Here is a 26848-nt window from a genome sequence, read left to right on the forward strand (position 1 = left end):
TACAGAGGAAAAAAAATCCAAGTGTTATTCTTTATTTCTATATTTCTCAAGGGAATGGTACACATCAAATATTTAGTTGACACTTTTAATCGCTCAGTACTTTAATACAAATATAGGAAATTATACAGAATTAAATAACACGTGAAAAGCATACCAAGTATATAAATATCCAGTTCAACAATGAATACAACTTACACTTGAATTACTAGGTCACTCTATAGAGACAGATGAAGCAAAAGATACAAAAAACAACTTCACTAGTTTTTTTTTCAAAGGGTTAAGAATTAATAGTTCACAATGTCTTCAGAACAAAGCGATTGTATTCCAGAGTTACCTTCTCTTTGTGAAAAATAAAATCACAGAAAAGGAAGCTAAGGGGGAGAGAGAGAGAGCATATACAACTGACTGCTGTACAGGAAATTCTTAACATATCTGTTTTCATAATATATTATCATTACACGAGACAGGATTCAGAATGGCCTCAAAGAGGGTGATATCGTGGGCCAAATGGACAGGGAAAGCATGCTTTTGTTAAGATGTGAGCTACTCACTAAGACTAACAATATTGCCTAAGTGCTATAAAAATAAGTTAAATGGACACGTTACGGTTGCCAGTGTTACTTCACACTAAATTTTGCTCTATTTTCATCATAGTAACCCTCATAGAAGCACATAGAGAACGGCAGGGGAATCAGGGATTCTAGCAAGGCCAACAATCAGCAGAACAGTAGCAGGTAGTCGACTAGATACTCAAACAACAGGGAAACACACTGGTGGACCTAAGAACAAAACCAGAGCTGGGACACCAACAGAAAGGCAAAAGGTACTCTCAGAAGCTCTTTGGACCCTTCTGTGTTCTCTCTTCTTCTTTTGCTTATTCAGTTTTCTTCCTAAAATTCCATCAGATTTCAGACATGGCAAATTTTTTGGTCCCACTCCTTTCTACTTTGTATAAGGACCAGAAAGCTCTGTGAGGTAAGTTGACTACAATTTGTCCCTCCCTCTGGTGGGAGCCCTAGTTGGTCTGAGAGACAGCTTGGCACTGGTGATTCTAAGTCTGGTGCCTTTCTAACAGCATAGCACTGCATTGCTCTACAAAAATCAAGTCCTACAACAGACCCGAGGCACACGACTCCCTCTTGGAATGCAAACACTGAGGACCAGGGACAACAGCAAAAAGTCAAATCCCTCACAGGCTTGCTTCTGCGTCTTTTGCTATTTTTAGGTCCCATGGAGAATGACCTTTTTCCCTCCTGCTTTTCTTTCACATCAGATTCAAGTAGACCAGGGAAACACGTTCAGGGTTCTGTATAATTTCTCTAGAGCTCTGAATAAAAGAAAGAGAAATGTGTCAACATTGGACATTTCTAATTTCTCAACATACTTTAAGCAATTAACAACAGAATTAAGAAACACAGAAATACAGAGATATCTTAGTGTATAGTTCTGTTTTTTCTCTTTCTCTCTGTCTTCTTTCTTTTGTTCTTTTCTTTCTTTTGTTCTTTCTTTTGGATATTAAGTTTTATTCTGTAACTGAGGAGTCTGAGTCTGTCCTGGAACTCATTGACTCACTGTGAAGCCCAGAATGCCTTTGAACTAGCAATGACCTAGTTCAAGGATGCTACCTCCTTGGTCTTTCAAGTGGTGGCATCACACACTTCTGACCTAGTAAGGAACTAGAGAATCAACTAAGACTACAAAAAAAAAAAAAAAAAAAAAAAAGGCACTGGTCAAGAATACCAAATGATCAGAGAGGTTCTAACTAAGAAGAACCCTCAGCTCTGTTCCCTCTGGGTCATTAACTTGCGGGCATCAGACTGGGAATAATCACTAGGTACATAGAAAGTCTTTCAAGAGTTACTGACTGCCTAGCACGTAAAATGGGAGGAAGTCAGCTTCCCTACAGGGAATGTAGATAGTGAGATGACAGACCTGGAATTTAACCTCAGTCCCTCCCTCCCATTTTGTGTCCTCTTAGGTCATTTTACTGGATCTTCCAGAGTTCTGCATATTTTAGATGCCAACAATTTCAGCATCAGCTATCAGTGATTCATGAAATCACCACTTTCTCCCTTAACATGGCCCAATATTTTAATACAATAAAACAGAAAGGCAAAAGGTACTCTCAGAAGCTCTTTGGACCCTTCTGTGTTCTGAGTTATTACAATAAAAAGAAAATAGAAGAGAAGAAATTTATGCAGTAATTGATTTTTTAAAATTGTTATACTATTATATAATTATATTATAATATTTAAAATATTATACAGACATGAACTTGCCCTGTCAAGTTGTTATTATACCATCCATTTAGTCTGAACCTACACTTTACTGCAGATTAGTAAGAAGTAGGTTTTGGGTGGGCAACCCTTCTCAGACCATACTCCATATAAGAGTGTTCTAAAATCTTAATGGTTTCTCTTTCTTTGAGATCCCAAATTTGTAATTCTTTTGCTAGAGGGCAACTATCTCTGCTTTCCTCCATGGCTGGCTTGTTTTCTGTTTCCAAGTTCTTAGTCTAATCAACCCAGAGAAGCTGACCTCAGACTACTTATCTTAAATAAGTGGCCCCACTCCCCAGTCTTCCCTTTCATTGCATGCTAATATATGGTTTGCTCAGAATGCCATTTTCACTTTTTCATAGTATCCTTAGCCATTCATTCATCTATGGTTCCTCTGTTTAATATAAATGTCTCTATAACAAGTCAATACAATATATATTATAATATATACATATGTCAAATAACCAACTTTCCCATCATCCTAGTCCTCTTACCCACCCCCCAAAACAAGTCAGTTTAACCAAAATAGTTCCACATTTTCAAAATGAAACAATTTACATTACCAATACCAATAAATCAAGGTTAGGCATCATAAGCTCATTTCAATATATATAGGGTTTGCTATATATACCTTCTGTCCTTTTCCCCCTCTCAGCTTATCTTTCTTCCAAACTTTTAAACCTGCTTGTGAAATGAATATCGTGTGTTCTGGCGCCCAAGTACTCCTATTCCTGTGTTTAAATCAGTTTCTGAGTTCTGTTCCCTCAAATTCTGCTTGCTGTTTTCCCCATGTCTTTTTCTCTGCTCACTTCCTCAAGCTCTACTCCTTTTATCATGTGTGAAAATGCTTAAATTACAAGTAAATTGATAAAACCAAAGGGACCATAGACTCAATAACAACAGAATCCAGCACCTACTGGAAGCTTACTATGATTTAGTGATGTGAATGGAGCTTTAGTGGCATAGACCAATGGTCAAATTGCTGGTAGCTTGAAATTATAAATGATGAAAACATTTGTACTAAATAACTTGACAAAACAACTCTGCTGGCAATCCCCTAAGCTAGTTGGTGCTGACTTCTTTGTTCTTTCTTTCTTTCTTTCTTTCTTTCTTTCTTTCTTTCTTTCTTTCTTTCTTCCTTTCTCTTTAGCATTTTCTAGTTGCATGCATTTCTTTTAAAATCTTCACAGCCTTTATATAATTACAGTAATTGCTCCTAATTCCCGAATATAGAGAAAGGAGCATAGGTCCAAAGGTACCCAGCTATTTGTTTTAAAGAAATAGGGCTTTGTCAGAATAGGTAAAGAAGTAATTGTAGTTACTAATAAAACAAACGAATGATCACAAAATAGCCAACTCTGTAGGTCATTTAAATCTCCTTTGCTAAAAGAGAAAGTTAAAATATTGACTTATTGAGGACAGGAATACAATTGTAGAATTATCTCAAGCAGCACTGGAAAGATGAGGGGAATTTCGGTTAGACAGAGAATGAGTTCCAGAGACTATTGTAACACATGGTGTCTCGAGTAACAAGGTCATCAAGCACATGAAAATTACTGAAGCCTTAGGTTGTAACTGTTCTCATAAAAAGGTTTAACATATAATTAAGAAGTGATATTTCTTAGCTTGATTTAGCCATTCCAGAATTTGCATATACATTCAAAGCATTGTATTATATGTTATTAATATAGTTTTGTCAGTCTAAAAAGTAATGCAAATAATCAAGTTGAAATTATTGATACACACATTTTGAAGATGAAAAGCCCCAATAATATTTAGTAAAAATAATCGGCAAAGGACTTACAAAATACAAGGCTAACCTTTTCTCTTTGTTGTATAAATGTCATGAATTTTGTAAATCATTGACCACAGAGACGTTTAGAGTTGGGAGCACTGACAGATCATGGCGAGTTCCATCTAGTTTGTTTACTAAAAAGAGAAATAAGCTGTATTGTGGTGCTCTCTGGTCTAAAGAAGCTTCCATAATACTGTATTGTAAAATAGAAGATTGTATTGAAGGTTGCGAGAGAAAAAAGTCACCAAGAGGACATAGGTGTACATGCTACATTGAGGTCTGTGTGTGTGTGTGTGTGTGTGTGAATATGTGTGCATGTTCATGTGCATGCCAGAATACAGTACTTATTAGTCCTGTGATTTTTTTTTTGAAAGAAGAACTATATTGTATATGGGCTGATGACATCTACTGAGGCTTAGTAGGTATTTTTAAAGAGTAATGAGGAAAATATCCAGGTATTTAGTATCTACAATGGCCTCATAATATATTTCTCTCAGTATTAGAGACTCAGAAACCGCCATTTTCCCCCTCGTTAGTCAGTCTTTGACTACATATAACAGGCTCATTTTAAACTTGAAATTCCTTTGTTTCAACATCTCAGTTGTTGATATTACAGGCATGTACCATCATGCCTAGTTAGAAACATGTGTCTTATTAACTTATAATCAATAGGAAAAACCAGTTTGGTCCTGTCTGATATCATGATGTACAGTGCTAAGTGTAATATTTTACCTTGCTCTTACAGAGAATCCAAATGGACTTACCTATGACTAAGGTATTAGGACAAGGTCAGTAACAGTTGTTGCTGTGATGGGTATATGGGTAGGGAGATGCAGGAAGTATGCAAGAATTGAGGTTCCAATGAAAAGAACCCATGTTGGTAATGTTACAGTCAGTGATGACTAATGAAGAACAAAAATCAGAAGTTAACGTTTTTTGTGTTAAAAGACTTGGGACACAGAATATAATGTTGAAAAATATTGTAAAGTCTTGCTTTGTTGAAAGGAGGCAAGGCTTGAGTGAGAAAATTAAAGTGCTGTGTTCGGAGGCTCTGACCATGGCTTGATGCCCCTTGATTCAGCATTGCTCTGAACTAAGTGAGGCTAAGCATAGAAGTATTGGATGGATGTTTGTACCAGGTAACAGCTGTTTCTCCACTTACTCCAGCCCGCCTTCACCTGTGTGGTAGCAGAACAAGGTTGTCTTTTATCATCACCATCCTAACTTCAGGAAAGTGGGAAGGAATACCTTACATGGAAGAATGGGTTTGTCTATATGATTTAATTAAGAGCCCAGAGATATAAATAGGCCTACTGCAAGCACACAGGTCTTTATGAGGGTAAGAAGAGTTAGTGAGAAATTCAATTTGAGAATGACCTAAATGGACATTTATGGAATGGAAACAAGTAGAAGCAAGCAAGCAAACAAACAAACAAACCAAAACAAAAAACAAAAACAAGGAATTAAGTCAATCTGAAACACCCAGATAAACACAGGTCATTGATTCTCTTAGAAAATCTGAAGACAGGAAGACAGCTTTAAAAGGCCCCTTGATTTTTAGCCCAATGACTCCTATGTTGAATTTCTGATCTGAACAACTATAGAAAAATGATTTTCTGTGTTTTAAGCCACAAAGTTTCTGATTATTTGATAAAGAAACAATAGAAAAGATAGTATTTCTCTTGGTTAAGCCATTTGTGTACTTTTGTACAGTAACTCAACCTCTTCCAATTTAGGTAACATAAAGTCGGCTTCGCTAATAACAAAGACTAAAAGTGCGAATCTGTTCAGCCAAGGTTCAAGGCGTAGACTACAACAGTGAGGGGCATAGCAGTTTCAAAGAACACACCTGGTAACAGACAGGATGGAAAGAACATAAGCTAAAATTCAAAGTAACAACGTCATTAGAGGATTACTCAGTTTAAAAATGTACTAATCCTTGTCATTTCATTAATTTTTGTAATAAATGATGCTAATATGAACAGGCAATCTCTTTTTAAAAAAATCTCCATGGTCGAACAGCTAAGGAAATAGATGTCCACTTTAGAGCGAAACTGTCATTCATTTGCTATATAAAAGATTATGATGTCTTCACTACTAGAGATATTCTTGCTATGGAATGAAACTCAGGATTTGATTCATTTATGGCAAGATTTTTTTTTAGAGTTTTGGAGAATAACAAAGAATAGTCCCATGCAATAAAACCCAGGCTTTGACAGCCTGGTGGCCAAGAAATTGGTGATCAGATTTTATCATGCCATTTTGGAATGATGAATAGCATTTTTACACATGAAAAACCATGCACATTTTTTTCATATAGGCTTGGAGTACATTTTTCCCAGCAATGCTAGCCTGAATAGTTTATTAAAGGATCCCCATTGCTTCACTCATATAGAGCATCATATTCCTGCCTAAGATTATGAAGATTATGGGATAGAATTATAGGGATTCTCACCCAGTCCTTTAATCTGGAAATCATTAGCATTATTGTTTAACAACAAAGATTCTAATTGCTTTAGTAATAAACCTTCTTAGGATTATCTTCCTAACTAATGATGAATTTTATCACCACAAAATTCACTGAAAATCTTTGTTCCTTCACCTAATATTGTGCTTAAAATAGGAATCAGTATATGCTCCTATCCAGGAAACAGTAAATTATTAATAGAATCATGTATTGTCAAAAGCTCATTCATAGCTCAGGTTACTAGGAAGTAAGGGAAGTCAAGATAAATATAAATATTATGTGGTCAAAAATATCTTTTATATAAAACAGCCAGCACTTGGAAAAGAAGTGAAGACCGGAATATATGTCTCACTTGAGTGTCTGTTCTTCTGTTTCCAACCCAGTCTTGAATCAACCAAACCAAAGCAAAGAAAATAACTTAGCTACTCAAAACAAAGAGTTCTAACATGAGGTAATATCTACAGTGATCTGCTCCATAGCAGACCTCAAATTTCATTCATCATTTCTAAGATCTATATAATAGATGGTGTGTGACTGTTGTGAAATGCAAGATTATTCTCAGTCTAAATTTTACTTCATTGTCCTATATGGAGAAGGTATGAACTTATGACAACATTTACTGTTACTAGAAAAATGGTTTGGGATGGTAGAAAATTTCCACAGGAAACTTTGAATTCTTTTTCACTTTCTATTTCAATAATAAAATATTGATTCATGGAAACAAAACAAAGTAAGCATATTACCGAAAGGCTTGTTAGTCTCATAAGGATAGACACCAGGGAATAACTGTGATGATCCTGCCAGGAGTTGGGTAGACAGTGACCTAGTAACTAGCATAACTTCCTCCAGAGTACATGGTACAACAGAAAAGACAGTAGAGGACAGTGTCCTACACTGTACTGAATCACAAGAAGAGTTAGGGGAGACTGACCTCTATCCAAAGACAACAGCAGTTATTACAGACTGCTCTTCTGGGCAAAACTAAATTTGTTTTCACTTTTGTGGACTATGAATTGTGATTGGGATCTAAAAGGAGTTTTGTTTTGATGGATTAGCAAATGAACAACGTTGACATAACTGAACACATTCAAATTGGCTTCTGAGCCCTCCATGGAGATGGGTCTGTTCAGATTCAGTTAGTACAAGCGTCCTTTATCTTTCTTTTTATCTACCTGCAAAGCACACACTTGCACATTTATACACACACATACAGATTCACACACATTCATATATACACATACATACTCACACATTCCCACACACATTCATACTCATACACACAGCATGTGTACATGTGTGCACACTCACACACCCACTGACATACACACACATACACACATATTCACACACACACATACACACTCATACACACACACACACACCATATTCAGTTCCACTTTCTTATTTCCTCTTTCATGTTCACAGCATGAGCTTTTGGGTCACTGGTTTGAGAACCTTGATGTTGTTTTTACCTGACTGCATTTCCTTTCATATCTAAAAGTTCTATGTCCTCAAAAAATGAGGGAAAGAAAATATGAAGGAGGGAGGAAGTACCGGAGAGAAATATGGAAGGCAAGTGCAGAACTGTGTGTGTACTTGTTGCATGAAAAAAAAGAGAGAGAAGTGTTATTATATTCTTTGACTTTTTTCTCTTTCTCACAATGTTATGTATAGATTAAAATTTGGTTCTTTGGGAACCATTAGTTTTTTAGCTCTGAGCAATTAGGCTTCCAAAATAATTGACACTTGGTTTTAATAGCTTTAAGTATACAGAATCAAATCCTATGACTGCTAAAGTCCCAAAATCTTAAAAAAGAAATCAAGTTACTCAAAATATGAGCATTCAGAGAATGTGACCGATATAGTCATATGTCATGTCAACATTTGCCAACAAAATGGCAACTAAGTGTTCACAAGGTTCATCTGAAGCAGGAATATTTATCTTTTATGTGAAGCAAAAGTTTAGAACAGACATTGTCTCTTTTTGGCATTTAGCAATTCTATTCCTCAGAAAATCTAAGATTTGCTAAATGAACAAAGAACTGTTACTTTGCAAATATTCTTGTTTAGTGAAATTTATCTTGGGCCTAAATATAACTCTTAGTTAAAAATGAATTTGAATACTTTGGACATTTTTGTTTGCAACATAGAACAATTTACAGTGAATGCAACTGATAACCAGAGTTTTTTTCGAGTTGGGTGAAAGTAGGCTTGTAGTTCTAACCTGCTTATAAGAACTGATTCTGACCTTCAAGAAGAAAACTGGCTTCCTTTGCTGGGCTCACATTACCTAATTGAAAAGTGGAAATGTTTGGATAAGATAGAATCAAAGAGATTTCTGCCTTTGATACTGTGGGGAGGGCTTGGTGTTCTATGGCTTCTGTTTATATACCATGAGATATTCTGTTCTATAACCTTGCAGACAGAACAAGTCCCTTCATCTGCTTTCTAAAACGGGGCATGCACATTGTAGGCTCATTGCTCAGTTTGTAAATTCATATTAATTAATCTGGTGTTTATTTAAGGTTTAGCCAAGATAAGGTGATCAAAAATGTTGTGAGGACATGAAAAACAGCCCAGAAACTATAAAGTGAAAAGGAAAATAAGGTAGAATTTGAGGGTGATTTTTTTAACATTTAATATTAATTTATTATTAAAGATAATTTGACTAAAGACACGTCTGCTCCTGATAGTACCCCCTTCTTGGTTCAAAGAAGAAACTGAGCATCAAAACTTCCATATGGAGTTGTTCCAGTTATGGCAAAATAGCCACTGGACAAAAATTACCCTATTCATCTACAGACAAAAAATACTATCTGTGATAGCTTGTATATGCTTGGGCCAGGGAGTTGCACTATTAGGAGACTGTGTCCTTGTTGGAATAGGTGTGTCACTGTGGGTGTGGGCTCAGCCGTTAAAGGCTAGGCTCACAACCAAAAATATAAGAGTGAGGGCGATTTTAAAATCAAAATTAAAATATTATTTAAAACCAACTTTTTTTTTCTTCCCTGACCCTGAAGTTCAGTCATCTAGGATAGAAGAAACTCCCACGTTACCCCTTCACCCTAGGAAATTCCCATTTTAAAGAAAAAAAAATCCCAGCTTTGTGTTTAATAGGTTGTGTACAGGCTTCAGAAACCAAAGAAGTGCATTTCTTTCCTGAAATTTAGCTCACTTCTCTTGTGTTAGTGGCAATCTTATTCGTTGATGCTTTATGTTGTCTAAGGCTTGGCTGGTATTCATAAGGTACTGAGTTCCCATAAGAGGAAGAGAATTTGGAAAATATATTATTCATGCTAGTTCCATTCATTTCCTCACTTAATAAATGAACACTTATTGAACAACATATCATTATTGCAATATATATCATATATAGCAATATGTATATGATCCTGTGGCAAATGGTGGTGGAGGGTGAAGAGAAATTCTCAGCCTGGAAAGGCAGGAAGAATACTATGAAATAACAACAACATGTGTGAATCACTTGTATGTAGAGAGTGTTTGAGGAATCATGAGAGTGGAGCATAGGAAGTGCTATTTAATGAGATGGTATTGGGCAATCTCATAGTTTCTTAATTGGTCAGATGGCTGAGGCTTGATATAAAAGAAGACAAGATTGGCCTCATTAACAGGTGGAGGGGTCCTTGCGTGGGAGCCTGAATTTTCTATTTGATTTCACAATATCCCGTTATTATCCAATCAGTAGATTCCTGTTTTCTTTCTAAGAGTTCTTACTCTTACAAAATAGCCTTTAAATATACTAGGAAATGAAAACTCGAAATGTTCACTTGCAAGAAAGTGAGCTTGTAGCTTTCCTTAAACAGCATCAACATAATGTATATTATAAACAATAGATGTACCAATGTTCTCCCTTACTTATATATTCAAACAAACCCCAAGTTACTATAAAGAGAGGAATATTTACCTTATTTCATTCTTTGCATCCCCTGTGATGACTCGCCTCGCTCCTGATTTCGGTGACGTTTCCAATATAGTAAGATGGAGATCAAGACCAGAAGAATTACCAGAGAGACGATGCTTAGCAGCAGTGGAACTGAAAACCAAAATCCTGTGTGTCAAGGACGGGAGAAAGAGAAAGAGGAGTCAGAAGAGGAGTGTGCTAAGCACAAAGTGAGTTTTATAAAACAATTAGATGTTAGCAACAGCCAGCATACTTCATGCAGTTACATATAATAATAAGATTCCTGCAATGCCATTTAATTTAATCCTGAATACATTCCAGGAGTTAAATGTTATTAATATCTATAAGACTTAAAAATGAAACCACTCCTAACTAGGGAAGCTAGCTGAACTCAGCACCAGGGTAGAGAATTTAAAAGCTGAGGGTTAGTCAGATCTTTTTGCCTTCAAATCTCTTCTTCTTTAAAATTAAATACACTGGAAATTAGAAAGGGGAAAAATTCATAAATCCTGTGATGTTGACTACTGGAAGCAATTCATCCATTGTTCTATTACATCTCTTCCAATCTATGTTTCCATTGCTAAATCTCTTCCCAGGAGTGCTCAATGGACCCCAGCTAAACACTGGCTCCTTGTAGACAATGCAAAGGGAGAGGAGACATCTAGCACTTTCTCTGTAGCAGACTTTTCACAACTGAAAGTCTTCAGATTTGTCTAATTTCCATGGTTCTACAGCTGCACATGGGGCTTTATGCCATTAGTAAATATTCACAGAATAAAGAAATGCTGTGCAAGCAATAGAAAACTTTACGTAATGTAAGTTAAATTCAGAATTCCTGGAAAAGGACTTATTTACATTATCAAGTTCTTGCTTTTTCAAGGACATTTGCTCTTGGCCTTGGCTGATCCCGAGGCTCTCTCTATGAAAATCCAAATGTACCACACAAGGCTTTTTGACCAAAATGTATCAAAACACCCAATTTCTAACTGGCATTAAGGTTTTAAGAAGCTCAGTCAGACACGTCTGTAGGAGCTACTCCCAGGAGGCCACTGCACAAAAAGGTAACATGCACAACTCTTCCAGGTTCTATTTTTTGAAAAGTGCTCGCACACAGCTGCTGTCATTTTAGGTGCTTATCACCGTGTGCCACTTCCAGGACTAGAGAGAAAGCCATGCTTGAAATCAAGTGCTCTACTAGTCATCCACACACCATTCTCAAACCATGTATCCATGAGTTCCAGAGAGAGTCATTTGGAAGGAATCATCTGTGAAGCTAGAAAAACATCAATGGTGATGTAGTTTTTCTTCAAAGAATGATGAGCTTTCTGATGGAGCTTTCCTCAGTGATGATCATCCAAAGATTTTGTTTAGCACAAATGTGAATGGAGTCCTCAAAGAAATCTTCCTAATCCCCAGACTGAGCTAAGGCCCCACCTCCTTCACCTTAGGTACTTTCATGGTCTACTGTGGCTTTCTTACTAGAGCATTGGACACAAAGTTTTGTGATTGTCTAGAAAATATTTCCCTGTTGATGGATAACAACTATAGGTATCTAAGCAATTTGTTCCCATGTACCCTTTCTAGCAATTATACTTTCTAGAGCTTGAGTTAGCTCTTGTGTAGTCTAAAACTATGAAAAAGAAATCCCAGAAAGACACAATCCACACATTTTAGCTCATGTGCCATTGTGAATGGTGGATAACATCTGACATCATCTCATCTCACCTCACCAAGGTGTGAATTGCCTGGAGTAAGGACACTGTGTGTGCTATCCTTCTCCTAATTGTGCAATAGCTGCCTTGACTTTCATATTGACTGCTTTTTGTACTTCATTAGTATATTCAATGATTATTTTTTGCATAAAGGAATTCTAAATACAAATATCAACTAAAGTAGATTTCTGTGATTGTAATTTCTTAATTGGTGTTTATTGTTTAATCTCCTACCATGCATAATTAGAAAGCCAAGTCAATTATAGGTACATGTGCATTGTGTGTGTGTGTGTGTGTGTGTGTGTGCGCGCACGCGCACATGTGTATATAACACAGGGTTCAATACTTTCTACTGCTTTATGTGTCTACTGGAGTCTTAGAATGTCATCTCTGTGGATGGAAAGACAACAATAAAACTTGTATTTGCTCCCTCAAGCTCTTCCTGCCCTTGCCCCATGCTCTCTCTAACTATGGCCTTTGCTGAGCAGTTGAGAGTCTCTGAAGAACATTATCATCTTCCCAGTGCATAAACATAGACACACCACTGTCTACCTTGCCCAGCCTCTCTTACCTTTGTCCAGACTCTGCTTGTAGTCAGTCACAGTCCCCAGGTATAAAACCTGGCAGATCACTTCCTTCCCAACCTGAGTTTTGGGATCTTTGACCCGGAGGATGCTGGTGACCGACGTAGTCCCATTTGAATGGGGGTGACTCTCGGTACTATTCTCAATTCCGGTCCCAGTGCCCTTCCAGGAGATGGCAGGGGCTGGGCGGGCAGTCGCAGAGCAAGTGATGTTTAGGTGGTCTTCAAAATAGTTGTAGTGAAGGTGTACTATGGGCTGTACTGCGACAAGAGAAAAAAACACATGGCCTGCTGTCAGTTAAGCACCTCCCCTGGGTTCTCCATTTTCTTACAAGGACAAGGGGAAATTCCTCACAGAAAGACAATGGGAGGTAGACAGATTAAAATAATGACACGCCTTTCTCCCAAACTCTTCCTATGAGTTCAAACCATGCATGAGAAATGTCGTATCTGCAGTTTGTCTCTAGCATAACTGGCTGGTTAGGTAGAAACATGAAGAGAAGATAAGAAATGATATTTCTCTCCTTCGTATAGTCTAAGTCTGACTATTCTGCATCTTTTGTGGGAGCAGTCTTTTCTGGTATGTGTTTATCAGAAATCATATGACAGTATCCCCTAATCAGCCCCCCTCTATGTGTACCCTTTACCTATCAGAAGTAACAGGCAAGGTACAGTTCTCAGAGCCTATTGTTTAGAGAAAAAAAAAATTTTTTTTCAAAAAGCTGAATGAGATAGAGAGGAGACTCGCCCTTTCTCCCCAAATTACCTAGTTAGAAAACCTACTCAAAATGCAAACTAGGAACTCAGAATTCATAAAAAAAAAAATCAGAGAGTAACTGTTGGAAGGTCCTCAGGGACCTGACCAAAAAAAAGTTTAGAAAAAAGGATATAATTTCCCCACTAGTTGCAGCCTGTTCTCTTTATAAAGGCCTCCCCAGCTAACAACTTTATTTTTGTTGGAATGTGGGCCTTATTTCTGCCAACCTGTACAAACCAGTTCTTCTGTGGCTGGCTTTGCAGCCCATGAGTTAATTAGAAGCCAGTGGTAAGTGAAAGCTTGTTTGTGCCTGTAGGTTCAAGGGATAGGTAGATTGCAGTAGCTGGGGGAGTGGAACTGTAGATGGGTGCTCAAATTCCAAGAATCAGTAAGTGCTGGGAGAAATAAAAGTAAGGAAAAATGAGTATGATTTATGTGATTAGACTGTGTATCATAGTCTATGGCGTTAACAGAGAGAATGGCTTAGATGCAAGTTGTATGGCTGAATAGAAAGGGGAGGATTCCCCATTTGGAGGATGGAGGGAGAATGAGCAGGAGAGGAAAGAACTCGAGAAAAATTGCAGAAATTATAAAAACTGAAATAAGAAGCAAAAAAGGAAGGAAAAGAAGACAAGAGGGAAGGATATGGGGTGGGGAGAAGAAAGAAAGAGAGTAAGAGAAATCGACAAAGAAGTAGAAATCAGGAAGAAAGCCTGACCTAACACTGAGAAGCTCCATCATGGAGTAAGTAGAGGAACCCTGCACCCATCGGATTTCCCACATTCTTGTACCTAGTAAACCTCTCCTTTCCCATGGCCAATTCTCTTACTGTGTTTAAAGCCTTGCTTCAGTATTTGTAATGTCTCTGCTAGGTTTGTCTTCTTCCTCCTAAAACCACCACATCACATTGGATGTTACAAAGTCATCCTAAGTCCCACTTCCCAATGCTTCATTGAAGCCATGTATTAGTAAAGAAGAAATAGTTTCATCACACCACTAAGCCTATGGGATGTTTAAAGAATGATTAATATCCTCTTATACTCCCAGTGGTGTCAGCTCATTATGAAAAGCCTCTGCTGGCTGTACCCTTAGAAATCTTGAAACTGCTTCCTTGAACTATAACAAGAAAGACATCATATTGGCTCCAGGTTAGACTACTGTGCCTTTGTTGCTAGTTCCAGAAGCTGTAAAGGGCTCTAGAGATAACATATTGCACATTTGTTGTCCAAAGGCCAAGCTAGCAATGAATTCACTGCCATAGAGAATGTCACCTTCATCATTGTCTTCAGTTTTGGTGATGGCAAGACCCCAGAGAGAAGATAGTTCCAGCCAAACAATTTATTACAGTGATGTTAGCTCTCCAAATCCTGCAATAATAGTGACAGCATGAAAGGCTAAGAGCCTTCTAGTGAACTTGCCCATGTTTATGGATCAAAAAATCTAGGTACCATAACCACATACCCAATGCTCTTGGAAATTACATTTCTGAAAAAAAAAGAGAGAGAGAGAGAGAATGTATTCTCAAAGATTCTCACCATAGAGAGTTAGGCAAGCTGTTCCTGAGACCTTTCTAGAACCAAAAGTGTTGAAGAGACACATGTAGCAACCCTCATCATCCAATGTTGTGTTCCAGAAGGTGATGCTTGAGTTCCAGAGTCCCAGCTCAGTGACGTTTATCTTGTCTTTGTAGGCAGGCTGGATTACAACCCCATGGGTTTTGCTGTAAGTGACCATGTTTTCTGGGCTTACAGCTTTCTTTTTCTGCCATGTCACAATCAAGGGTTCCTGGGATGTTTTCAGAGAACATCGTAAGGACGCAGTTGTGTGCAGCCCCCTTCTTTCATCCTGCGTCACCACTTCCACTATGGAACCAAAAAGAACATTTCTATTTTAGAACCTTATTACATACACACACACACACTCCTAGTAATGAATAGATGCCTGCTGAAACTCAAAACTCAAATATAGAAAAGAATAAAAGAGGAAAAAAAAAGAAAACAAAATGTATGTACATGCCTGTGTGCTAGCAGAGAAATATGCCCGTTTGACTTTGAAAAGCAGAGGCAGAGTATAATAACAAGACAATGCTCGGTAACTAGAAATTGTGAAGAGTCTTTGTGAGTGGGAGAATAAGTAGAATGATTGAGTGTGAAAAGCGCCAGATGGAATCTGTTCACCAGGTGAGTTCCTGCTTAGTGATGTCTGAGCCAACAGGTAAAAAAGAGTCAAAGAGCAACAGGCAGAGTGAACAGTTTAAGCAAAGATGATGAAAGTGCTACACACACAGACACACAGACACAGACACCGACACACAGATACACACACACAGACACACACACAGCATCAGAGTGCCCAGGCTCTGGAAAATGAGGAGAGTGATAAACAGGATGATGCTTTGGAAAACTTGATATACCCAGCATGATCAAAAGATTTTAGCACCCAACTGTCACCATGCTGTATTTTTATTAGATGTTGTGGCAACAATTTCTTTTCTGCAATGCAGGCCACTTATACTCTGACAGGTGACAGCAAATAACCAATACCAAAGGACCAGTGCTTTGAGAAAAGAGACACAATGAAAGAGGAGTACAAAATGCTATATTCAAGAAGTCACAGCAAATGAATCCGGATATCATAAATCAGATAATACTTTGGAATGAATATGGGTGAGTTTTAAAAGATGACATTTTAAATGGTAGAAATTAGAGATCTGGAAAACAGGAAATACAAAATCTCAACACATTGTTCAACTTAGCAGAACTCTCACTGAATGAAGAATTCGTAGGCCAGAAGACCAGGCCTTGGCATTCCCTGAGAATGAAACACATAAGGGGGATATACAGGTATACAAAGGATTACAGAAAAACTCAAAATATGCTAAAACATTTTAACACTAGCCCAACAGCATTTTTCAAACGGAAAAACAAAAGGATAATGAAGAGGGAGCAATCCAATGTGAGACAACATACTAACCGTGAAACCTCATTACTTGACAACCTAACCCTGAGCCATATAAAACAAACACTGCTGAATTACAACAGCAATTTATAAACCCATAGTGATAATATAAGCACAGAGATAATATATGTCTCTCAGAATCTTCAATTCCATAATTTTAAATCATTAAGGCAAAAATTTAAATATGATAATAAAGAAAAATTTTAAATATGCTTGTAGGTGTTCTTACACTTAATCTGAATACACAAGATTTCCATAGCCATTATATGTTTATATATATGGATATGTATTACTCAGATATGTATTCTACTGAGTCATAAAATGTATAATCTTTTCAAAAAACAAAATATTCCCCCAAACTGAACTTGAAATTGATCTTAAAAAATTTACTCTTTCTGAACACTCTCCACAATACAAAAGAAAAAAAAATTCCTCAATTCTTTTTTAAACTCTAATTATAGCTGAACTCATAACAAGATTCATAAATTACCAGAACCAAACAGTAACCAGAATATAATGCACTCAGTGTCTATAAAGCTCAACGATGGAAAGATTTAACACAACTACATTTACTGGGAACCAAAGAAACAGAAAATGAATAGATGCCTACATCCAAATCTCCCTCTCCATACACCAAACAACAGCAGGGAACTAAGTAAAAATGATAGACAACATATGGATGAACAAAACCACTAATTTTTTTCTTTAATACTAACAAGTGTAAGCAGGAAACAAAGGTTGCACAAACTTTCCCCTGGAGTGACAGAGAACAAAGAGAGCATAACAGCCAACATGCCTTGGGCCACCGTGTTACCTAGCTGGGAATCTAATGATGGGAACTCCTTGAAGGTAAGGACAGTTATGAAAAGCAGAATTCCATTGATGAAGTTGAGGTTCCCTAAAAACATTTGGAGATTTTGCAGAGTGTGTTTGAAAAAAAATGTTGCTTTTAGATTGCAGAGTGGAAAGGAGATTAAAACTAGTATCAGGCATGTGGTAAGCTATACCTGACTGTAAAGGATATCCCATAATGGGAAAGTCTACCAATTCTTTGGTGCTTGTTTGAAATCCTTTTCAAATTTGCTAGTTGGTCAGTAAATCCTGTAATGGACATAGTGCGTCAGGGCTGTGGGTGGGGGTGAGGCCTGCCGGCCCTTCATTGGTAGTGTCTTTCTCAGAGAGAGGCTAATGATGAATGATATCACACCACAGTGATCAGAAAAGAACCAATAGAAAGTGGGACGCAACCTCCTTCAAAATGACAAGAAAAATTAGGAAATTCAGAGATAGTGGAACAAGTGAGGTTATTATTATACAGGAGACAATGTAAGCTTATGCATCTCTGAGTGATAGTATTTTTTTTCTACCTTTTACTTTTTGTAAAAAATAGATGAACTCAATTTTAAGGATGGCCTTCCAAATATTCCGAGGGAATTATTTTTCAAATATATTCCCCCAGGTCTCTGGGTGAAAATCTGACATCGTATTTTACTAGGGAGGGGATTGTTTTTCTTAAATCTAGTTTACCTAATGGAATCGCGTCTGAGTGCCAAATTTGAAAACGAAAGTATGGAAAGCGGGAAGAACAACTCCCACTGTTCAAAGGCTGAGAGCATGCTCAAGCACTTCATGCAGATGAGTGGGCCAGTCTAATAGGCAAAGGAGTGGCCAGCCTTCACCCCAGAGGCTCTCTAGATGAAGAACTGAGTGTCTTTACCTTGAGCTGTGCTCAGCGCTACTGCTGCCATGCCCCAAATCAGGCTGTAGGTGGAGAGATGGGAGAAAGGTCTCCTGAATACCTGAAGACAGAAAGCAAACGACAGAAACAGAGGTTGCATTTGGACAGAGCCAGGGAAACGTCCTTATAATACCTGTGTTAGGAAATTCAGGGGCCAAGTGTTTACCCACCAGAGTTTTGTGGAAACAGAACCCGTGGCTATAAATGAAAGAAATTAGAGGGCTCAGGATGTGGGGTGGCGAAAGCTACTGTGTGGCCTTTTCATAGCCCTGGCAACGTGAGTCTTGCTTTTAAAGCTACCATTGTCAGGAGCAGAGTCTTGAACACATAGGCTCCCGGAGCCAAACTGCCTCATGCTAGTAGAGAAAAATATAGAAAATACAGATGTCAGAAAGCTTACCCTTCCCAAATAATCAGCTACTGTTAATATTAAGGACAAAGCTCAAAAGGAAAACATTTTTCAAAAATGTTAGTGCCCTGAGCGTTCCTGAGGCTGACTGTCTTGAAAATGCAACCATTTTTAATATTTAGAAGCCACTACTAATACTAACTTTATTTTTGATTGTTCTATTTTTCTTTACTTGATCAGGAATCCTCTGCCCTGATAGATGTCCTGGCACTGTTTAAGAAAATGTTATTTTGGGCATTGCCTTGCTATAAACTGAGGAGACAGAGTGTTCAGATCAGCTACCCTTTATGGTTGCCTCAGAATTGTTTTACTGGATCTACAGTATGCTTTCTCGTATTTCTATGTTTGTAACTAACTTAGTGTGTGTGTGTGTGTGTGTGTGTGTGTGTGTGTGTGTGCGCGTGCGTGTGTGTGTGTGTGTGTGTGTGTGTGCGCGCGCATGCGCTCTCGTATGTGATGTGAATGGATGAGTCTCAAGCTATACCTTATGTGTGAAGGTCAGGGTGTGTCCAGGAAACAACCTGGTGGATGCAGTTCTCTCCTTTCACCTTTATGTGAGTTTCAGGGACTGAACTTGTGTCACCAGACTTGTGCAGCAGGGGCCTCAACACAGAGCCATTTCAGGGGCCATAATTCTAAAATTTTCATACTAAAGGAATGTAAGACATGCCAATTTTCTCTGTAATTTTCATGAACTGGATTTCATTTTTATTTCACGTTGCCATTCCAACTGGGGCTAGAAACTTCCTTTCAGTCAAAGTAGTACCTTTTCTGTCCATTTAGTTTCCAAGCACCCCAATACTCTATTAAGCACCCCATTTCTGGCATTACATCTGCAATCCAAGAACTTAGGGGGCTTACAGCACATCAGGGCATAGCCCAGGGCTACTGGTCTTTCATTACAACCATTTTTCTACTCTGTGTTCCCTAAGATAGCTGTATTTCTCTCAGTCACCAAGGTCATCCTCCTACAATTATTACTTCAAAGGCCAACTGCAACTCTCTTGTGCTTGTGTAAACTACCTTAGGTTCTCCTTGTACTGGACAAAGAAAATTTATGAATTATCTCTCAGGTGCCTGTGGCTCTCAGTTACACTGCACCCTGCCTTCTTTTGGAACACAAGCCCTATGTACAGATTCTGTTTGATTCTCTATGGCTGGGGTTAGGATACAATGTTCCTTCATTTATACAAGCTGGTGCCTGGCTGTAGCTGTGGTCACTAGTCAGCCCTTTCCTTTTCTTGGACTGGAAAACCCTTATCTCCCTAGGGTCACAAAAGCTTGGTTTTTCACCACTCTGGAGCTTGTCATTAATTCTTTCCGGAATGAACTTTTCCCTCGTCTTTCAGTGTGTGGGGTTTTAAAGCTTGAATGTCTAGGCTAGTGCTATCACCGAACTTTGTTTTCTGAAATGTCTCTGACTTTCAGTAATAATATTCTTTATACCTAAGGTGGTAAGTACATGACTGTCTGGTTTGAAAGAGTAAATGACTGAAATAGATCCATACCTGATAAATGCATCAAAAATTTTATTTCAACTTTTAGTTTGCTTTTGGTGACTAAACTACTAATAACCACAAGACTAACAGATATTGAACATATTATGTACCAGGTGCTGTCACTAACACTTGAGATCAACTACTTTACCCAACACTTCAGGAAGCTATGAAGAAAGTGCTGTTCATATCAATGCTTGCACAATGCAGAATGTGAGGGAGAGACTTTAAGTAGCTTTACTCAGGGAGCATAGCCAGGAAGCAGTAGAGACAGGACTCAAACTCTAGCACTGGCTTCAAAGTTCACAGTCATAACCACATCAACACATTCCTGACTCTGTGCATTAAGCATTGTTGGGTTTTTTTATTGGTTATTTTATCTATTTATATTTTGAAATGTTATCCTCCTTCCCGATTTCCCCTCCACAAAACTCCAATCCCATCACCCCTGCTTCTATGAGGGTGTTCCTCCAACCACCCCTGCATCACCACCCCTAGCATTCCCATATGCTGGGGCATCAAGCCTCCTCCACCGGACCAAGGGCCTCCCCTACCATTAATGCCAGATAAGGCCATCCTCTGCTACATATGCATCTGGAGCCATGAGTCCCTCCATATATACTCTTTGGTTGGTAGTTTAGTCTCTTGGAGCTCTGGGGAGTCTGGTTAGTTGATATTGATTTTCCTATGGGGCTGCAAACCCCTTCAGCTCCTTCAGTCCTTCAAACTTCTCTACTGGGGTCTCCATGCTCAGTCTGATGGTTGGCTGCAAACACCCACATCTGTATTGGTCAGGCTCTGGTGGAGCCTCTCAGGGACAACTATAGCATTGTTGGTTTTTAAAATTAGTCACAAATGTAAAAATATTTTTATAACTTCTATCTCAAAAGCACGATTGTGGGGGATTATCAAGGTCTTGCTGATTTGTCAGGATAAGGGGATCACATTTAATGAAGTTCCTAGGCTCCAGCAATTTGACAGGAATTATGAAATTGGCTAAAAGTTCCCACCAGATCCTCCATGGACTCCTAGAAGTGTATTTCCTACTACCTGTAGCTCAGTACCTACCCAAGTGCTCTCAGGCCTCATACTGTTGTATCTCCTCCTTGCACACGAGGCTCTTCCTTGCCAACCTTTCAGACCCTTCAAATTACCAAGCTTTCTCGTAGTCCAGTTCCTTTGCGTCCTCCTTTCACCCAAAATGCTCCCAATTGAAAGGATAAACTGAACAGCCTGGGTTAACAACTTTATAAATGGCAGGAAATTCATCATCATTTCATTGTGTGAAGTGTTTCCTTTAGACTTTTTTTTCCCAGACAAGAGTCTCACTGGCTGCCAGACTCTTCTCTTTCCCAGATATTTAATTAGTCACTTTATACAAGAAATTCTCCCATGTGAAGTCCTTGCTGTAGTATCCTGGTCTCAGCTCTTGTCATTGGGTGTTTTGTCCTATTTTTAATTCTTTGTATTAGCATAATTACTTGTACAGAAGAGGAGGTTTCCTTGTAAAAGCTTCATGCATACCTAACTGAGCCTTTGGCAATGCTTCTTTCATCATCTGTTGAGTTTGATCTATGCTAGGTACTGTGGCCAGTGCTTTGAAAATTTTGATAGATAAAGTACCTAGAGACCCCCTACTTTATTAACTCATTTTACATATTGGCACATATTTATATGTTATAAAATTAATCTTCCTTGAATTCAAGGTTGCATGAGTTGACAGTTTCTTTTTTTATTTAAATATTTTTGAGATTATAATAAATATATTCCCCCTTTCCTTGTTTTCTTTCAAACAATATATTATATGCATTATATATAATATATTACATATAACAAATTATATATAATATGTTATATTATATACATATACTCCCTGATATATATATATATGTTATATATATATATATATATATATATATATAAACAATTAAAGAAAAAGAGGCAAAGAATTTGAAAGACAGCAGGGGAATGGGGAATGATTTTATATATATATATATATTTACATATAACACATATATACTTATATGTATGTATATATGTGCATATGTATTGTGTGTATGTATGTATATATATATATATATATATATATATATATATATATGTATAAAATTATTCCCCTTTCCCTTGTTATCTTTCAAATTCTTGGACTCTTTTTCTTGTTGTTATATACACATGCTCAGTCTGTATAATGTTAGTTGTTTGCATATATTTTCAGGGCTGACCAATTTCTATTAGATAACCAAGTGCATGTTCTTCCATCAGGAAGATTATTTCTCTTGCTCTCAGCATTCCTTAGTTGCCTGTGACTCTTTGGCTAGGGTTGAGGCCTCATGATCCTTCTCCCAAAACTTTTTATAGCCCTTCTCTACCTTCTCTACGTTGAAGTGTACACATCATTTTCTGCCTTGGCAGTTTCCTGTGATGCACACCCCTATGTGCACTGTCTTCACTGATTTTCCTTGGGTGTGCATTTTCATAGGCTTTGTCTCTAAAGAACTTGTCTTGCTTATGTTTATTAGAACTGCTAATGCTCCAGAGTAGAGCTTCCTCCCTAAGGACCCAGTGGCCTTAATCCTTTGCAGACCATCTTACCATGGTTATGTCTTAACTGAGCTTACTAGTCTGCTTTTGGCCGTAACTTCTTTCTAAGCATAGTCTACCATATGCCTTAGAACCTAGGCACAGTCTCCAATATATTAATCACCTGCCTAGCATTTCCCTTCCCCCTTCCCAGCACTATCCTATTTTTCCTTCTTCCTTGTGAATGGGGAAAATCTAACATTACAGTGTGGCAAACCACACTCCCAGAAAATACCACCCCCAGAGAGCACTGGGTTCCTGGAGTTGGGCAAAGGCTGTATCTATAGAGGCAGTCTGTTATTCCATTTTTTCCCTCCCTTTTCTTGACTCACAAGAATGTCAATATTCACCAAATCAAGTTGCTCTAATCTACTGCTACAACAAACCCAGTGTGGACACCCTATACTAAATGTGTATGTTAGCCTCTTTGTAGAGACAACCTCTGCTACCGTGGATAAACAAAAGCCTATTTCTAAACCATTAGACCATAACCACTTAAATGGCCTTGGTTTGTGGTTTTGGATAAAGACAGTTGTCAACGGATTCTTTGCCATCTGAGGGACTCTTTCTTTCTCAAGGCATGCCCACTTTTTGCCATTCCTTTTAGATACAGTGGCCTCTAGAGATTATTTTCCACAACACCTCTAAAGTGAGTCTTTTTCATTGTCCTAAAATTTCTCTTTGTCTTATGATATCTGTTTTCCTGTGGGGTTAGGGTCAGATAATAGAGGCATTAAGTAGAGTCTTTAAAAAAAAATGAAGAGTCTGGTTAGGGTAAGATGAAATAGAATAGTATGTAGTCTAGGGTGGTCCTGGAATTTGATATGTAGTCAAGGATAGCCTTGAACTCCTTATCCTCCTGTCTCTGTTTCCTGAGTTGGAATTGCTGGTATGTTCTGCCACACCAAGCTTTGGAGAACAGTGAGAGCTCTCCAATTTTAAGATCTTTTCCTTTCCCACTGCATGGAATTGTTGCTTTGGTTAATGTATGCCATGACCTAAAACTTAATGGAGGAAATGATACTGGGTGAAGTGACACACCAGTTCATGACACATGGTGTGTCACAGAGATTAATCTCATTATGTAAACTTGAGTTTTCCTAAACAAGTGAGTTTATAAGCAGAGAAAGAAACTTAATTGGTAAAGATCAATACTTTCTTCTTTTGGGTTTAGATAGCATAAGAAGGAGAGTTGTCCTAGCCGGAGTCTGCAGGTTGGCGTCATCGAGGAGGAGCAGTAGAACAGTGTGTGGGCCTCTCTTGAGGCCAACAGTACCCTGTGGGCATAGGCATTACAGTCAAGAAGACTTGGCTCTGCCAGCACTCACTGAAAGTGTTATAGACCCAGAACCTTCATCACAGTCCTGGTCCTGGTATTCCGTGTGGTGTTTCATCACCCTGAAAGAGGTGATGTTTCATCCTGTGGACATCTCCAATGCCACCCCATACCTGAGTGTTTTTCTGTTTCACACCCCTGTCTTTCAGACTTTCTGCCTGGACTCCATGGAGAGCCATAAAGGTGTGGGCTCTGGTACCCATCTACATGGCATAGTTCGGTTTTCCTTACAAACCTAAAGCTACAGAAAATTTAAAATTCCATCATCCGAGTGGTCCTTGGTACAAATTACTGTTCTCACAGACAATTTGTCTGAGGAGTGGGTACTCAAATGTACCATAAACATGCCACACCTACCTTAGACTTCATATGTCTAAGGTTCACAACAAAGTCACTACCCTTTAGGAAGTTAAAAGCGAGGAGCTCCCTAAAAGGATGCACCCCTCCCTTTTCATGCACACCAACACCACCTTCTAAAAGGGCTTTAGCTCTGAAGTGCCTTGGGGACTTCAGGATTTTTCTTCTCCATATTGTTGAGCCTGTTCTCCATTCTTTCTTATCATGTAGGATAGCTGGGGAAAAAAAATCTCGCCAAACGTATCCTCTGGTTCTGCAGCTAGGGATCAATAAATTTTACTTTATCTCCAGCTAGCAGATCGTGGCATGCTAATTCCACACCATTATTTTTAAACCATATGCCCTTCTCTCACAATGAAGCCCAGGCTCTAGTAAAGACTCTAATAAGAAAATGCAGGAATATCTGGCTTTTGTAATGAAAAAATAACAGTGTTGTAGGACAAGGGAAAAAGCAGATGCACACAGAAGACTGAGGAGTGGGTCCTGGGGATGGTAAAAGCCAAAACCACAGAGACTGGGGATCAGGGAGTCAAAAGAGAGGGTTCACTATTCAAAATTCACATAATGTTTATTATATTCTCCTCTGGTCCATGCCAGACAGTGGTAGGCTTTCTGTTTCTCAGAAAGATGATGTGGAATTGCTGGGTTACGGTAACCAGGACCCACTCCAGTCTAGAGTGAATCCTAAATATAGTAGGTAAGACATATTATTTAACCTCTCTGGAGCCTGGGGAAAGACGTCAGTACTAATCTCAGGGTTAAATGAAGCATAGGTGGGAAACTGAAAAATCATAATGCTTTAATATCTGAAATTCCTGAGGACTGACAGTGTTATGAAAAATTCCATACCTGCCATCACCTGATGGTTACAGTCATCAAAAAGAGCTGTATAATTATGGAATTATCTGAGGCTGTGTATACAAGACCCACATGAAAAATGAATGAATTTCCTGCTTAGTCTTGAGTCCCACTCCCAGAGATCTTACTGTGCATACACAAATATTCAAAAATCTAAAACAGCATTTTTGAACGGTAAAGATCCTAGGAGCTTGTCTGCTTGCAAACCCAGCAAGTCAGTGCTGCAGCGACTATCACAGGTGTGTGGTGACGATTCCACGGTTAAAACACCGAATACAAGTGCCCAGAATTTAACAGATGCTAAAGATTAACCAATTAAGAATTAACTGGAGGGTCCAATCATGATGACAAAAAAAAAAAATCCTCCTATAATTCTTATCAAGAAGATGGATGATCATTGGCTTCTGAGTCTCAGCTGACAACTACACACACACCTGCTAGGCACATAGCTCCCATTCTATTCTTTCTAGGTCTGATTTTGTATATGACTTCATTGCAGTCGCAGGGGCGTGGGGAAAAAATGAAAGCCTCTCTCCGATTATTTGTAAAACAGGAAAGCAATTCCTTGTTTGAACATTAAGAGTATCTGGCTGAGAGACCAGCATTCCTCTTTGTTAAGAAAGATAATGCAATAACTGACCTGTGGTCTTCGCCAGCCCAGTGAAAAGGAGTAGGTACTTCGGGGGTTTAATTGCATTTAGATTCTCACCGAATTCTACTAATTCCGTGTGTATAAAGAATAGGGCGTGTGACCACCCTTCCTTTTAAAAATTTCTGCCTTTGTAAAGACTCAAAATGTCGGCCTCTCTAAATATCTTGGATTTTCAACAAAACCACTGAGGTGGAGCTGACAATCCCTCTCGGAAGCTAGCGCTGCAGCACTACTGGATGCTTCATGGTTTCCTAGGCAAGGGTCAGAAATGCAGCAGGAGGGAGAGGAAGAGAGTAAGCTAGATGACTAGGCTACACCCCTGCCGCAGGTTAAGGAGCAGCACAGGGGACGCACAGAGCTACCCCTCCCCTTCTGGCCATGGAGCTCAGGCCGTGTTTTCGCAGTGGAATTGCAGCAAGGAGCAAAGCCGCCCACCCCAGAGAAAGCGTTGCCGGGCTTTCTCCGTGCTCCGTGCCTCCTTACAGAGCCCCAAGCCCCGGTTACCCCTCCTCCAAGGAACAGCTGCTTTGCTTCTCTCCCTGGTTCCGCTGGCTCCGCGAGTCCCTATCGCCCATTCCTCCCTCCTTCGCATCTCCGACTCCACTCACCGGACTGCCCATCCTTGCTCTGGGCTGCAGCTAGACACCAGCTTCTCGGGGTCTGAGCTCTTCCACAGTGGAGGGTATCTCCGCAACACCTGCGAGCAGGGACACCACCATTCAGCGCAGAGAGCCCCCTCTACCGCACACGCAGGCTCCGTAGCTCCTCTAGGGTGGACCACGCCCTCCCTCCTCCCCACACCTCCTCGCCCCCCGCCACCCCCCGCCAGATTTAGGATCTCGCTTTTGCTTGCTATTTTACAGTAATATAGCAAAACTGCGAAAGAATCACTCCACTTTTTTTGTTTTAGATTTATTTATCTTATTTTATATGTGTATGAATGTTTTTT

General features: G+C 38.8%; 1 protein-coding gene across 1 annotated transcript; it reads right to left on the reverse strand.

Annotated features, from left to right (window-relative positions):
- Cd200 (CD200 molecule) lies at nt 1-26706 on the reverse strand. The gene is made up of 6 exons (XM_034515890.1): nt 26508-26706; nt 18191-18272; nt 15051-15377; nt 12747-13019; nt 10467-10610; nt 1-1327 (listed from the first exon to the last, which is right to left on the reverse strand). The coding sequence occupies exons 1-5, from the start codon at nt 26517-26519 to the stop codon at nt 10468-10470; spliced, it is 837 nt and encodes a 278-aa protein (XP_034371781.1). The 5' UTR covers nt 26520-26706; the 3' UTR covers nt 1-1327; nt 10467.
- Nucleotides 26707-26848: the final 142 nt, after the last annotated feature.

The sequence above is a fragment of the Arvicanthis niloticus genome, chromosome 12 (assembly GCF_011762505.2).
Source record: "Arvicanthis niloticus isolate mArvNil1 chromosome 12, mArvNil1.pat.X, whole genome shotgun sequence".
In the NCBI taxonomy this organism is placed as follows: domain Eukaryota; kingdom Metazoa; phylum Chordata; class Mammalia; order Rodentia; family Muridae; genus Arvicanthis; species Arvicanthis niloticus.